The 16,140-nt window shown below is 38.8% G+C and overlaps 1 protein-coding gene across 8 annotated transcripts in view; it reads left to right on the top strand.

The window, feature by feature from the left end:
• The window catches only part of LOC111562638 (palmitoyltransferase ZDHHC14-like), a 53,395-nt gene that overhangs the window by 26,170 nt on the left and 11,085 nt on the right, over positions 1-16,140 (top strand). For all 8 annotated transcript variants that reach the window (XM_055005740.1, XM_023261281.3, XM_023261277.3 and 5 more), the window contains exons 4-8: positions 7,266-7,418; positions 10,717-10,854; positions 11,827-11,875; positions 13,648-13,750; positions 14,837-14,946. In XM_055005740.1, the coding sequence (XP_054861715.1) occupies positions 7,266-7,418; positions 10,717-10,854; positions 11,827-11,875; positions 13,648-13,750; positions 14,837-14,946 (553 nt within the window). The remainder of the gene's footprint in view (positions 1-7,265; positions 7,419-10,716; positions 10,855-11,826; positions 11,876-13,647; positions 13,751-14,836; positions 14,947-16,140) is intronic.

Raw genomic sequence — 16,140 nt, 5'->3', positions numbered from 1 at the left:
TTGCACTGTTAAATGCCACAAAACATCAGATGTTGGAACCAATTTAAATTAATCATCACAGATAGCGCAATTTGCAGAGCGGTATTGATTCTGACCTACTGTTGACTACCAGCTCTGGAAATTAAAAAAGAGAAATAAATCAGCCAGAATGCCCAAGTGATTCTAAGTGATCCAAAGATGCCCTCTCAGTGACTGGACATTTCAAGAACAGAGTTTGTTTAACTCATGTTAAAGCCCCAAATTACAATATGCTTGGTAGTTTGTCGTTGTACTGAGATGCCCATCCTGTTTTCGTAAAGAATGAATAAATACCTTGTTTTGAATGACAGTCCAGTCATAATTCAGGCTGGTACTTAGACTGCGGCTGTGACTCACCTCCTCCTTCCTCTCCCCACTCGGTGAAGCCAACCACCTGAGGTCACATTCATGTTTGACTTCATTGTTATTGGCTGAATAATAAGTAAAAGGTGTGCAGCCAGTGGAAAGAGTGTCAAGCCACTTGACATCTCAACTTCTGCATTTATGTGTTGCTTGTACATGTGCCACACTCTATTTTCTCATATGCTTGACAAAGGATGTCTTGGTAAAGGAGGAATAATTTGACAGGGGTCAACATGAGGTAGACAGAAACTACTTCGAAGCAGTAATCAGACGATGAAGAGTAGACGACTAAATTTAAACTAACACAATTGACATGTGCAGAAGAAACTTAACCTGGCAGTGTTTCCCTGTATTTTACGATTTGTGTTTTTCCCCACGGGAATCATATTTGATTTCCTTGGTGAAGTAAAGTTTTCTTCATGTGCCATCTGCTTGCAAAACCTAACATCCAGGACAGTATTAAATAACCGAGAGGCAGATTTATAGATAACCTCCTACAACCTAAAGCATCTTTTACAATCTACCATTTGTGTCTTTTCGATCATGTGTGCCATAAAGAGACACTTTACAGTCTTTAAAGTGCCTGAGGCAAAATAACAGTTTTTCTTTTCTCCGTCTCCCTCTACTGTGTGCGTCCACAGATCCACAGTGACATGGACAGAACCTGACCGAGATGAAGAAATGATAGTCAGGTGATGACAGAGCTGTAGGAGACAGTGACAGAGATGCACAGGAGTAGAGCTATCTCTGTAGAGCTGCTTTACTGGGGCACACAAGAGGGAAAAAAAACAACTAACAATGAAAAACAAATCTGTTGTGTAGTAATTAGACTGGTCTGGATTGACCCAATATGGTGATCATTTACACTCTTGTACTATTTTACATCATCTTTGTCTCACTCACACAGACACATACCTACCTTTCATCTTAAGTAAAGGCATTGAATAGTAATGGCTTTAACACTGGTTTGTCTCTTCGACTTTGCAATTTCTTCTTGTTTCTGTGATTTCATGGTGTTTTGTTATCCACTCAGAAGTCCAGAGTGAAGTAGCGGCACTGCCTCCTTGTACTATGCTGATCTATTGTAGCCTTGTCTAATGCATGACCGTGCCTTCTTCATCGTTACCATCTTTCACCGAGACAGATGTCACATCTCTGTGGCGAAACTACCGAACTGAGTCCTCATGGCCTTGGCTAAGACCTTTCTCTGTTCACTGATGAGACATGTACAAAGTCTGAAGCAGAGGACTTTGTTAGTCACTTCCACTCCTTATTTAAGCTTACAAAGTAGTAGATTTACAAATTGAAATTACAATTTATTGTGATTTTTATATGCTAATAATAAGTCAGTGGTACCTGCTAATTATGATTGGCTTCATATTTTACACAATGTTGGATATAGGCCAAGCTATGCATTTGACTTGGCAGAAACTGTTACAAAATCAAATTAAGTAGATGGAAAAACAGTTTAATAAATGGGATATTCGACAGAGTCGCACATCTGACGAGAAGAAAATTGAAAACAATACATTACTTTGCATGCACTGTGGCCCTATAGTCATGCAGCTGGTTTATGTGCAATGTGGCCACATCAGACATTCTGCTCAACAGCAAACCAAAAAATGCTGACTGGTACAGCCAACAGACGTCAAAAAAATTCTTGGAAAAAACACTGAATGGTATGTTTTTAATGCGTCCAGCAAGCTTTGTATTACGCAAACTATTTAGCCAGGACTGGGACAGCCAAATTATTGATATTTTCAGTATATTTTTCAGCTCACATTTTTGAGTAGTTTTATCTTTAAAAAGATTCACTCTGATGTTTGACTGTGTGTTGAGTTTGACGTTTCTTGGCTTGATTCAAACGAAGTTCAAAATTGCATTTCACAATGTGAACATTACACAAGTTGTGAGTAACTTCCTTGAGTGAAATGACATCTTTTCCCCAGATAAAGTCAAAACTCAGGATTACCACAGCATGCATTAGTTTTTAAAAAACGATTTGATTTACTGTGCAAGTAAACCAAATAATGGCAGGCGGAGTTGTCCTATGCTTCTATGTACTTGTAAACCATTCTTACAACACTTGTTTGTTGCCTCACCTCATACTCGACTCCCAATAACAACAGATAAATTCACCCACAATGCCAGTTGCTATTTTAGAGGTTAAAAATTTTCAATTTTTAAGCGTACAGCTGAGCGTACACCTAAGCAAAACGCTTATTTTAGAAATTAATTGCAGTAGCTCTTTTCAGGGATCGCTTTATTGTTCTGAACTTTTGACTTGGTTTTTATTGGCAGTATGTTAATTACCTTTCATGAGAACAATGAAAACAGACTTTTAAATATGATAATATCTAAATAAAAGAATTTTTTTTGTTACCACCATTATGAAAGTGAAACTGAGGTAGCTTTTTTTTTTTTTTTTTTAAACATTTTCTTTTCTAACACATTATATATGATATTTTGAAACTGCAGTATGAGGCACATTAAAAGTGTAGGTCTTTAAAATATCCTACACATTACAACATAAAGCAACTCAATTTTAACTTTCCACCTGTTTTTTTAAAAGACATCACGTGGGCTTATGTTCCATTTAAATTTCTTGTAAACCAGCTTTTAAACACCATCTTTAATCTCTGCACATTTGTCTGTAAACAGCACACAGTATTTAGAAAGGCAGACTTCTTTTTTAACATTCTTAATAGAGAAAGTTGTGTCTGTTACTTGACAGGGTTGAAAGATCATTTTTATTCACAGTTTTATAGTGTGTTTGAAACAATTTTTATCTTTCCAGCTGTTTAATTGAACAGAATTTTACACATCGGCTGCCAGTTTAAGGTCAGTAATACAGTATGTTTTGCAGTAGACTTCTCCATCAGTGAAAGCAAAGGCTTTAGTTTTTTCTCCTCCACACACGCAGTGGGATAGCAATTAGTTTCTCTTTATACCTCACCAGGCAACACGTAGCCCAGTTTGGCTGACATTGAACCCTCATTTAACTTTGTGTGTGAGAGTGTGAGTGGGTGCACTGAATGTGTGTGTGCTTGTGTATTTTTGTGTGTTGCGTTACATCACCTTCCAGTCTACCTGGCCTTATTTTCTAGCTTCAAGCTCTTAGTCCTGGCCTATCTCTCGGAGGGATCTCCCACTAGACACTGATGCAAGGCTAAGCTTTGGCTGCCAGGATGGCTAAGTGTACAAATAGCTTTGTTCAGCAAAAAAGTGACTTTGACACCCTCGCTCACACACTGCTTTACTGCAGGCTTCTTTGAACAAGTGTAGTGAATGTTGATGGACTGTTCGAAGTGTACTTAAGGTATGACCACAGTCTGATGTACAGAGACGGTGGTGTTTAGAGGCAGGTGTTTAAGGCTGGGCTGTGAGTAAATTGTTGTTTTTGTTGTCTGCGTAAACATCGTTGAGAAACTAGCAAATTTCATACCATTAATTTTGTAGTAAAGCTCTCCATTTGAGGAAATCTCAAACTGTCAGTAATACACTACTTTTTAAAAACATTTATCAAGGACATGGACATTAATAATAACATATGTAGAATATAATCGCAATTCAGAGTCACTGTTATGAGTTTTGTATGCAATAAGATTATATAGTAATTATTTTTTTTAACCTTTAATGTACAGAGATAACTCTACACCAACCTTTAACACCAGTGTTTGTGATGGTCTTGCATTAACACTACTTTGTAACATTTTTGTTCACCAGAAAGTGAACAATAGCGTCTTATTATTTTTAATGATATTAAATTTGGTCATATTGCTTTTTTATTTTTGCCCGCTTAGAGGTTGTCAGACTTGACCATTGCAAATTTACACTATACACTACATTTTTGAGTGTATTGGATTGAATTGTATGGTTTATTACTGTGCCACTTGTCCACAAGTTGTCAGTTTTCTAAAATTTTAGAAGAGTTTTACCCTAAAGTCAAAAAGCATTCTTCTCTACCTTCAAGATTCAAATCTTTTTTGGAAGAATGATTAGAAAAAGACTGGTGCCACACATCTGCTGTCACGTAAACTGATTGTGTTGCCTTATTTTGTATTCATGATATGTCAGCAGTATGCAATGACTGAGAAAACCCATTACTCCGACTTGGAAACTTTCGTGCATTATTTCAAGTTCATTGCTCGTCTCGTAGCCATAGAAACCTAAGTTACATCATTTTAGTGTGTCATAATAACTGTTCATTACCAAGTGAAACCCGATACACACAAAACGGTGTTTAACCCTCTGACCCCAAGCAATTTGTGGGCGTTGTTTGCTCATGTCACATTTTCTCTCTTAGTGTCCTCATTTTTCACTGTAATATAAAGTCCTGCACCTCTATTGAAATAGTACAACCATGCCTAGAAGAAAGGAGAACTCAGAAATGTATTTTGTGTAGTATAACAAAGCTATAATTACCATAAATCATAGAAATAGAAAAAACAAAAATTTTCTTCGATTATACATTTTACTAAAATATTTTAAAAGTCTGGAATCAACATGTGCAACATTTCTCCAAATTCCCACAGTTGTTACTAACAGTTGAAATACATGGTGGCTCTGCACACTGGATAGGTTATTACTTCCATTTTTAGTTTTCCATGCTTGCCTCTGCTTTGTGTAAAAACAGACTGCAGTTCAGCACAGTTTAGCCAAAAAAATGCCAGAATTTTGCCTTTTTTTAATGAGACCTCCAGAATATAGTGACTTTAATTAATTGTCCTGATTTCAAGCTTAGATTTGTTCGTTTTCTTCCCAATGAAGCCAAAAATCGCACATGGTAAGTTGAAGGACTGCTGAAGAAGTGAAAATCTCATGATCCATATTGTTCCACTGTTTAGCTATGATAAATTATGTAAGTTTGGCATGATTTTTGAACACCATTCCTTTCAAACCCGCCTTACACTTGTCTTTTCCTACAGCAACTTTAAAGTACTGTTTGATATGACATAACTATGTCAATATCTATCTTTCCCTACCTGCCAGCATTGCTTAGAGTTCTCCAAATATACTTTGAAGAAGTTTCTTCTAATGCTTCAGAAATACCTTATACTTGGTTACCATAGCACTTTATTTTGCCTGACAAGAGCTAATGTTACTGTAGATTTTACTGTGCAATGAAAACCATAGCAATAGAACATCTCCTGTAGATTCAACACTGTAGAATTTGAATTGTGCTCTGAATTGTTCTCACGCTCCCTCTCATTTGTTGTCTCCCTCAATGTACTCTGCTGCGAGGGCAGAGAGACACAAGGAGTTTGAGGAGAGCGGAGCACTCCATAGACACTGATCACAATAGAGATGAATTCAATAGAAAAGAACTCACAGGCTGCATTTCCTCTGCTCTGCTTTAGAAATGTCAAACACCCACACAAACCTCTCAGTCCCTACCAAACCCGCCCCACCCCTCGCTAACACACATGCACACCACTCTGTTACCAATGCTTCAGGCCTCTGTGTAAATGATCTCAAAATTATCTTCCTACACACACGGTCTTCTACTCTCAGCATGTGTGAGAGTGCTCAAAGCAAGCACAGCAATAATGGGATACAGGCTTTACCTGTTATGGCTTGAAAATCACTATCATTGCTCTCATCATTACCGTTAAGGCTGTCATCAGTGCTGTCTTACTCCACCAAAAGCCATTCAGTGCAATTTGCCACCATTTTTTCTTTTCATTCTAGTCTGAGGATTGCGGTGTTAAGTGCGTGTTGAATTCCAGACTGTTGTTGATAAGTGAACTAGGCTGCAGTTTTAGTCACTGTAACAGCTGATTTCATTTTGTGCAGAAAAGACTCGACTGGTGGTTTTAGCGTGGTAGTGTTCTGTCAGCTGCACAAAAGATTGGTTCTGGTTGTCAAGTTTGACCCACAGCAGCAGAAGCTGTATGGCTCACACAAAGGAGCTAAAATGGTGGAGCTAATTAAAATTAATGAGTTGTGTGGGTTGTCCATGTTCTAACCTTTTTAAGCTACCGTTATCATGACATGTACCTTTTTATCAGAGCTTAAGATAGCAGCAGATCAGTGAAGATTTTATTTAATCATAGCCTCGTTGAGGTGCATCCGTCTCGAGGCAAATTAAATCAGACAACCTTGAACACATTGCTTCTAGATAGTAAAATCTTGTGGATAATACTGGCTCTTCTTACACACAAAGAAATGTATTATCTGCACCTTTATAGTGTCTCAGGTGGCTGATTGTACATTTTCAATTTATAGGTTTTATAGGTTTTGAAAGCACTGTGAGATTTATACAAATGCACTGCCAACATACAGTTGCTAGCCATTAGTAACCTATACCTCTCATGTAATTGACTGCTCTCTGTTGTTTGAGCTGCGTTATTTGCTCAATATGTAAAATAGAGGTTATTGTAAGAGCAGAGTAGGGTTGTATCAATAAAGAGTGAACACATTTATTAGGATGTAAAATAAAAAATTTATAGTCTAAATGTTTGTGTTGTTTTGTTAAATATATTTTAATTGTGCCATGTTGTATTGAATTTATGCTGGTAACTGTCTTTAACATTACCCTATGTTTAAATATATTTACTGTTAATTTATTCTGTTGTAGCTAATTATCACTTACATTATGGTTGTTTCCTTGTGTTGTTTCTATGCAATATTAGCAATGGAAACGCAATTTGTAATGTAGGCTGTTCTCCTTGTTTTTATTGCATTTTACTCCTAGCCTGTACATCCCACACAGGTTTCCCAGATAAACAGTATTTTTATGCCACTGAAATATTCACAACACATCCACACCAATAATACCACATGAGAACTCAAACAGAGGGAGCTCTGCAACAATAACATTTAGCAGTTTTTTACTTTGATTCTTACATGTTTTGTTCTCCTCTCTATTTGATTTTCCTCAGATGTAGCTAACGGCAGTACAGGCTACCGGCCTCCTCCCAGGACTAAGGAGGTGGTCATCAACGGCCAGACCGTCAAGCTGAAGTATTGCTTCACATGCAAGATCTTCAGACCACCACGTGCCTCCCATTGCAGCCTTTGTGACAACTGTGTGGGTGAGTTATGATGATGTTCTCTGATAGTGAGTTTTCATGCTTACATGAAATAAGCAAGAGTATTTAAGTACATAAGTATGATGAGCACAAATATTCAAGACAATCCAACGTCCACCTGTCCAGTTTGTAGTTCATATGTATTTTTATAGAAGGCCAATATAGATCTGATAAGCAAGCAAACAGCAGTGTATCTAGTATTTAGACCTTTTTGAAAATATCACATTTCCTCTATCACAAAGCTTGGATTGATAAAATGCTGCCAGAGCTCACCTTCATACAACACACACACAACACACACCACACCTACACACACCTACACACACACACACACACAGAATTCATTGAAGGCAGACAAATTCTGTTCATACTGATTCTGCAAAGACAGTATAGTATAACACAAGCCGAGGTAAATGTTACTTTTGTGATCATTCAAGGATTAAACAGTACACACTAAATGCCTGGAGGAATCGACATCCAAACGGTAGGGATGGAACAGTTATAGTGAGAACAACAGGGAAAAAAAACAGCAGCATAATGGTAGACTTTCTGCTGCTCTTCACAGCCACATGCTCTGTTTCTGGGGACAAAGTGAAGAGCACAGTAAGGCAATTACTAAAAGATAGAGGCAGAGATACAGAGACCTTTGTGTCTGTATCTTTCTCATCAGGGTTTTTGTGCTCCTCGTACTTCAGAGACAGCTCTGCCTTAGAATGTCTATTTCCCTGTCAGAAGTGGAGCTGACTGAAAACCTGGGAGACAAAGATGAGGAAGTTGTAAACACAGGGAAAAAAAGATGAGGAGGTGGTAATCAGATGCAGCAGATGCACGCTGGCAGGAAGGAAGACAGACTGGGAGCTGAACAAAAAGATGGATGGGCAGTCATTTTGGCAAACAGGCTACGTGTGTTGTTACACAGAGGTGGATGTGCACATTTTAAGTGCACGATCAAACTATGAAATAAAACCGATGAGGCTCACTTTTTGAAGTTGTATTGATATGCTGTTCAAAAAAACATAATCTTAAATAAAGGTTTTTTATTTAAGCCAGAACAATCACAGCAGATTCTGTAAATGTGTTTTCCAAACCAAACATTGACGCAAAACAGCGTCATTTTAAAAGTATAAATCCTTGATTAGAAGGTTTAAAACATAATGTTTAGATTATAGCTGTGAGTTGGGAACCACAGATGGGAGGGAAATGAAAAAGGAGAAAGTGACACATAGTTGGACTGTTTGTATGGCAGGTGGGTGGGAGTGATGAACTCTACTGATGAATGTAGGTTGTAACTGGTCCTAAGAATACTTTCCAGCCTACTCTCAAAGCTTTTGGTCTCCACCCAGCATGGAGATAATCTCCATGAATACTGCTACAGGGATATAAACCATATGCAGTGGAAAAGAACTTACATTCACACATGTAAGTCTTTTTTTTCACGACTAGTTTCTACCTCTAAAATGGTCAGCATTAGTAGCCAACTGGACTGGCATTTGCTCCTAAACTGAAAATGGGGATCACAGCGGCAGTCCAAAAATTGCGTGAGTGTTTCCCCTGACTCTTGACTTCACTGCCTCTCTGTCTCCCTGCCTCTGGTGCTGTAAAAGCCAGGGGGATAACAAGCTTTTAAATAAGTAAGGAGACTGAATGGATAGGCCCTCCCTGGTGGATGTGGAGGATAGGAATATGGTAGAGTAACTTCCTTTTTAAGAGGGTTATCCCTTAGGGAGTGATGGAAGAAGCTTATAAGAGCACAGAATTATGATACACACACATCTATTCCCTTCCCTTGAAGTCATGCTCTGTTCCTTTCTTCACACTATACACAGCAGCATAAGAAGATCTGACTGTTTGTGTTTAAATTCTAACTGTAAGTGTTACAAATGCTGATTTGGGGCTGTTATTTATTTACTCATTCTGATGTGCTTAGTTAGAGGTCATTAGATAAAGCTTTAATGATCCCCTTGGGGAAATTGCATTGGTATGTAAGTTAAAAAAATAAAATGCATCAAAAGAGTATTGCCAGATAAATAAGAATATATTAGATCATTTTGAAACTGTAAGAGCTGCGTTTTAAGCTTTTAATTTTACATTATAACCACCATAAGAAAGATAATACCACCTTACGTTAGCTGTTGTTTCCATCACTTATAACTCCTTATGATCCATGAAGTGTTAGGTTGATCTAAAAAGTTGAAACAAGATGCAGACACTTGACTCTTACTTCTAGAGTGTCAGTAGAGTTTCATAGTAGCAGTACGTCTTCGAATTGACATTTTCATCAACGTCTAAAGACAAAGAGTGCATAAATTAAAAGTCCCTATTAAAAAAAAGTAAGTTGTTCACTCTCGGAGCAATCAGGCAAATGCTAAGTGTGTTGGAGTTGCTTGCAGTTCCTCTGAATAAAATACCACAGGCTAATTTCAATTGGAAAGCATTTCACATTTTATTTCTCAAACATTTGAACACTTCAGACTACATTCAGTTATATTTACCTTTTGGAATACATGGGAGAATTTCATTAATTTTGGGCATTTTATTCACTTAAACAGCACAGATTTGGATGGAAAAAGGCTCCTCTGTGCTCCACAATATCACTTTCTGTTCCACACACTGCACCAAAGTGACTAGCAGATTTGTGTCAGTTTTAATATGCTGGAAAATACCAGTCTTTCTCATCTGTATTATGTCTGTGGAAGACACACAGAAGTCTTGACAACAGTTAACTTTTCTACCTCTCTTTCTTCAATTAAGGTCCTAATGGCGCCACTTTGATCTGTTGACCCAGCAAAGTGCTTCTTTCACCCTCTCAACCTCACAGAGTCCCACAGTGACGGGACGATTTTCAGCCTTACACAGTCATGGCAGCAGGCCTCTGACTTTTATTAGCTGGTTTATATAAATAGCCAGTTTGCGCTATGTAAAAAAATTTGTATTATGCCAAGACCCAGAGGGACACTTCTCTTTTCCACTAATTTCCCATAGTTCTGGATTTTGTTGATGTGCACTTAAGTAACCTAGTTATGTTTTTAAACATTGTGTGGTTGTCTTAATGCACAATTAAGAAAACATGGTTATACAACTAGACTTCTGCTAGAGAAGCATGATTTCTAAACCACTGTTGCTTAACCAGATATCTTCGTGATTTTTATACGAGCACATGACAAAGACTTCATATTTCATCAGAGGATGCATCACTGTGGCAGCAATGTAATGGTATAAAAGAAAAGATTTGTAGGTGTTTGTCCTTGTACCCAGAATAAACTCTTTGACTTTCCCTCTGTCTGTCTCGGTGTCCATGCAGAGCGTTTTGACCACCACTGTCCCTGGGTGGGGAACTGCGTGGGAAGGAGGAACTACCGTTTCTTCTACATGTTCATCCTCTCGCTCTCCTTCCTCACCATCTTCATCTTCGCCTTTGTCATCACACACATCATTTTAAGTAAGTAGCTGAGGGAAAAAGAGGACATGTGCTCTCAGGCATGGCACAGACTTACACTCCTCCTGACTGTGTTCTTGGTGTGTTTCGAGCCAGCAGGTTGTAAGTGGGTGTTGTGAAATGCTGCAGCGTTCTGGCTTGTTACCATCTTTCCAGCTGGGAGCAGGCAGTGGACTGTTGGGCTCCCTATTAGTGTGTGTGTGTCTGTGTGTGTGTGTGTGTGTGTTTAAATGACAGCCAGTGGATCAGTGTTGCACTAGGGACAGAAATATGGGTCAAGATTAGCTTGTAGTGATGATTAATACTCTTGGTTGTTCTCTTTCTTTTGATTATAACCATGCTGTGTTGAATCCAAGTTTTGTCAGGTTTGACAAAAACGCCCCCATTGGAGTTTTTATTCCTTGATTTTTATTATCTTTTCTCCCACTGGGTGTCAGACTGTATTAGAGAGCATCACTGCTCATGTCCTAAGCTTAGCAGAAACACACAGTACAGTAGTGATAAAACCTGCTTGACAATGCCCAAGGTCCAAGCTAAGTACAGAGCTTTTCAACATTTATTTTGTAAACAGTTTAAAATAGACATGTCTTTGTAAAAACTGAATAAGTATCCACTCTGTCTGGCTGATGGGAGCTATAGAGATGTCTCCTTCTGCCACATACAGCTGGCCAGCCTGATTTGTGGTCTTCTGGCTGCATTCTCCTACTCTTCACACTTTGAAGTTAAATTGGAATTCCAATTTAACTCCTAACACTCAGCCTAACTCAGTTTATCTTATTGACTCTTAAACTTTACCTAGGAAAGTGTCCGCAGCAGGTAGTGGCATGCAGTGAGAGTGTAGTATACAATGTCTGATACAAGTTCCCCATTAACGGGTTTTTTTTTAATGCTGATTTTTTATGAGATAGTGTATGTGTAGTGATAAACACAACTGCACTGTGGACTAATGGAAACTCTGTCTGTCTCTATTCACAGGGTCCCATCGAAATGGGTTCCTCAGTGCACTTAAAGATAGCCCTGCCAGATATCCTTTTACTGAAATCTGACTTGAATTTACTGTGGATAATGTGTTTTTAAGAGTGTTTGTCAGATTTTTGATGCAGTCTGTTCCCATTTTCATATACGTACTTGTCAGCCTACTGTTATTTTACTACTCAGCCATGCCTAAACTCCACTGGATTACTTTTGTCTTGACACAGACTAATTTGAGTGAAGACCAACACAGATGATTCAGTAGGTCCAAATTGTTTTGCACGCCTTGCATTTTCAGAGCTTTTCAAATCTTTGCTCCTGCCTTTTTCTGCAATTATACTACTTGCATGACTTGTATGCGTCTGAATAATCCTGTTCCATCGGGATAACACAGCACGCAAGGCAGGTCTGCGTTCTGTCAATTGATTTAGTCTGCCTTTAATTTCATCTGGCTTTAACTTGCCCTTCTCCCTCTACAGAGATGTTGAGTGAGTGAGATTTGATATGAGCGCAAGTGTGTCTATATGATAGATACCAAGTGTGTGCTGGACATGTTAAGCTTTAGCTGTTACAGATATGCTGTACGTCGGCTTAATGTCTGAACACAGCACCAGAGATAATGAAAAAGTAAGTAAAATGTTTTATTTTGACATTGAAGCAAAGTTTAGTTTCACACCATTTGACCTTGGCTTTTAACTGTAAACCATTGCCATCATAATTTGAATTTAATGTTGCCTCTGCTGCAGGCTTTTTCACACATGGTTTGGTAGGGAAAAAAACTGAACCTGAGTTTTATTTTACCATTAAATCAAAGATAGTAACAAAGAACCTTATGACTATTTATGGCAACATATAAAGAGAGATGTTTTTGATTCAAATTATTCAGGTTTATTCTCTCACTTGAATAAAGATGACATGCATCTGGAACTGGTTCTTTTAGGTGAATCACAATTAGTTGATAAACTCTAAATGATATAATGCCGTTCATAATCCACAAATCAAGTTCAGAGCATCGGGCTGTGACACCGTCTCTCTCCATTCCTGCCCTCCTCTCTATGGCTGAGTGAGATAACTCTCTGGCAAAGAAATGTGTGCCAAGCCAAGCTGATAACGTCCTGTGTCCTACAGGGCTTTAATAAAGGGGAATTGCAGTCGATGCTATCATAGCAGTCCTTTTGTACTAGAAGAATGATGACATGTTTTGTCCTTGCTACGGAGGAACAGATTGGGAAGAGAGAAAAAGAAGAAGATTAAGAGAGAGAAAATTAGAGAGTGAGGGTATTTTGTTGATGTTTTTAGTACAGTACAGACTGACATGTGGTCTTTTAGGATGTTTACTGACCTACCAAGTATTTTTTCCAGTATGCCCTCAGGCACCTGCTTGTTGTACTAAGCTGTGGATTTATAGTGTCTGGGTATTTGTATGTCATTATATGAATAAGATGCTCCTTTAGAAATTGTATTCTAAGATGTGGTCCATGCAGTACGTGTTACTGTGGTTCATATTTGTTATGGCAGAAGGGTTCATCTTGAACAGTGTCTGTGCTTTGTGCTTTATGTGGAGCAGAGAAAATGAGCAGTGTTCTGCAGTCCCAGCCAAATGAACTGGTAACTAGGAAGTATTGGCAAGAGGAGGACAGTCCTCAGGCTGTAGGTCAATATGCTAGCTGCTACAACTGCATTTTTTTGTCCATGCTGTCTCCATATGAGTCTGTTATGTGTGTATTTATCTGTATGGGCTTTCATATTATAGTCTGTTATTAAGTTTAAGGTTAGATAACATGAAATCTACAACAGAATTGTTCCTTGACCTGATGTTGTCACTGTGCTGGAGGTGGTGGTGTGTTTCTTCTCTGTCTGGTCCATAGTAGGTCTCTCAGGCTTCCATACCTACCTGATCAGCTCCAACCAGACCACCAATGAAGACGTGAGTATGAACATGAAACAGAATATACAAGGGTTGCTTTTCATTATGCTAACATGGCTTCTTGCTTCCCTGACTCATATCTTTTCCCCTGTGAAAGAGAGATGTGAGAAATAAAAGAGAAATAGGTGCATAAACAAAGGAGCTGAAGCTGCCACATGAGAAATCCTTTGTTCCATAGCGTCAGTCAGAAGCGACACCAGTTACTTGTGATGTCCTGCACAACTGTATCACCTGTCAAATCAAACTGACACTTACAAAAGTACTGCATTTATCTACACGATAAAAAGACGTCCGCATAGCATACCCTTGTGCTTCTGCGTTCTAAGTTTCCCCAGAAGCCTATTTAGGTAATTCAAAGATCTTTCATGACATTGGAAGGAGAACAACTGCCATGTTGCAGGAGGAGAGAGGACACGAGGAACAATAAGATAGGATGATGAAAAGCACCCCAGATATATTGTAGCATAAAATGGCCACTGCACAATAATGAGGCATCAGTTAAATCACGAAGCAGCTTCTGTGTGTCCTCAGAATTACTCCGAAACTTCTCTACACACACTGTGTTTCATATTTTGGGATTTGTTTATGATTAAGCACTTGAAAATAGTTTTCATTTCAGAGATTCAGCTACTTTTCAGCAAACTAGGAGTAGCATTAGTGTTCTCTGCATGTTTCTCTCTTATCTGTGTTATCTCTGTATTTATTGATATTATTATATTATTGATTTAGCACATTTTTTGTGTGTTTTTCTGTTATTGTACTTTAGCACAGTAACAGATAGATGTCAAGGGGAAGCAGAAGCTTGTCAATGTTCACTCTGATCATGTGCTCACAGCTTGAGCCCTGAATTCTTTTCACCTCAGTCAGACTGGAGAGAATCATGTGTCAGCAAGGATGGTTAGCTCAGTTGGCTATAACGCGGTGCTAATAACGCCCAAGGTTGTGGATTTGTTTACCATGTTGGAAGCAAGCAGTTTCAGCACCACATTACACAAACAGCAGTCTTGCTCTGTTTGTCAGTGACACTTGAGCTATTTATCTGTCCCACTGAAGGCGTGACTCATAATGCTGTGTGGTCTTGTTCAGATAAAAGGTTCGTGGTCTTCGAAAAGAGGGAAGGACAACTATAACCCTTACAGCCATGGCAATATATTCACCAACTGCTGTGCGGCGCTGTGTGGACCCTTGCCACCAAGGTATGACGTGTGTGAATGTGCACGTGTGATTTTTATGAGGTGATTTATGCACTCCCAGATGCTCAGATGATGACATATGCCCTATCATCCGGTGCTCTGAGTAAAACCCATTCACTCATTTTTCACCTTCACTGTAATAGGTCACAGCACCTGTTATTCCTATTCGTCCCATTGTAATTTTCCATTTTGTCCAAAGGCTAAAATAGAACTGTTAGTCAAGACTGTTTGATGTGACGAGCTGCTTTGAAATGAGCCTGCCTGCAGCCTTTTTTTTCTATACATAGCTAAGATACTGCAAGAGTGGAAAGGATTTCAAGCCTATTTTAACCAAGTCTTAAGATCAAAGTTGGTTTGATATATTAGATTTCATGCTTTTTTCTGTTTATATGATTTAACAAAAATACAGGCCAAGTGTCACAGCAACATTCTCATGTCCATGTGACTGTAAATGTCAGTACACATTGTACATTCCCTCCCAGCTTCTTTCACTTCAGCATTTCACCCAACATTTCTCATTGCTCATCTGTGAGACTGTAGCTGTTGATTCCTCTGACATAAACTGCTCTTTCTTTTCTTCTATATGGTTAGAAATGAGTGCCCACTGTACAGATACCTTTTCTCTGCTGTTCTTTAAAGGCCACTTCACCCATTTTGAAGATACAGCTCATAGCGACATTGTCCAGATGTCACAAATATCTGTAACTCTTTGAAGTCCACTGCCTTTTGCTTTTAATTCGTTGAACCGTGAAGTACAAAAAGTTGGTACAAAAAAGTGTATAATCTCCAGTTTACCACATGCTGTCAGTGTTTCCCTAGATGCACACACACGTATGCAAAGTATGAGAAGGGCTGTGGTGGAGGCTTTTAGCAATATTCTATTAGTGTGTTTGGCTGTACTGTGCTCAGGCCATCACAAACCATAAATCTCCAATAATGATTCCAGTGGGTGGCAGAGGAGAGTCCTGGGTGCACAGGTGGCTGCCATCTGGGCATGTGAGTGTGTTTGTGTGGCCACAGGCATCACACAGCTGGATCCGCCACTAAGACAGGAATGTTTCACCTCACCCTCGAACTAAGCAAGCATTGCTGCCTCTCACACAAGCACACTCAGACTAAAGCCTTTTATGTTTAATTCCTTGCCAAGACCTTGACTCACATTTTAAAATGCATCAAACTAGATGTTTTCATGCTCGT

This window comes from Amphiprion ocellaris, chromosome 20 (genome assembly GCF_022539595.1).
Source record: "Amphiprion ocellaris isolate individual 3 ecotype Okinawa chromosome 20, ASM2253959v1, whole genome shotgun sequence".
NCBI classification, from domain to species: Eukaryota; Metazoa; Chordata; class Actinopteri; family Pomacentridae; genus Amphiprion; species Amphiprion ocellaris.
The sequence above is the reverse complement of the archived record's forward strand: the minus strand, read 5'-3'. Positions and strand labels throughout refer to the sequence as shown.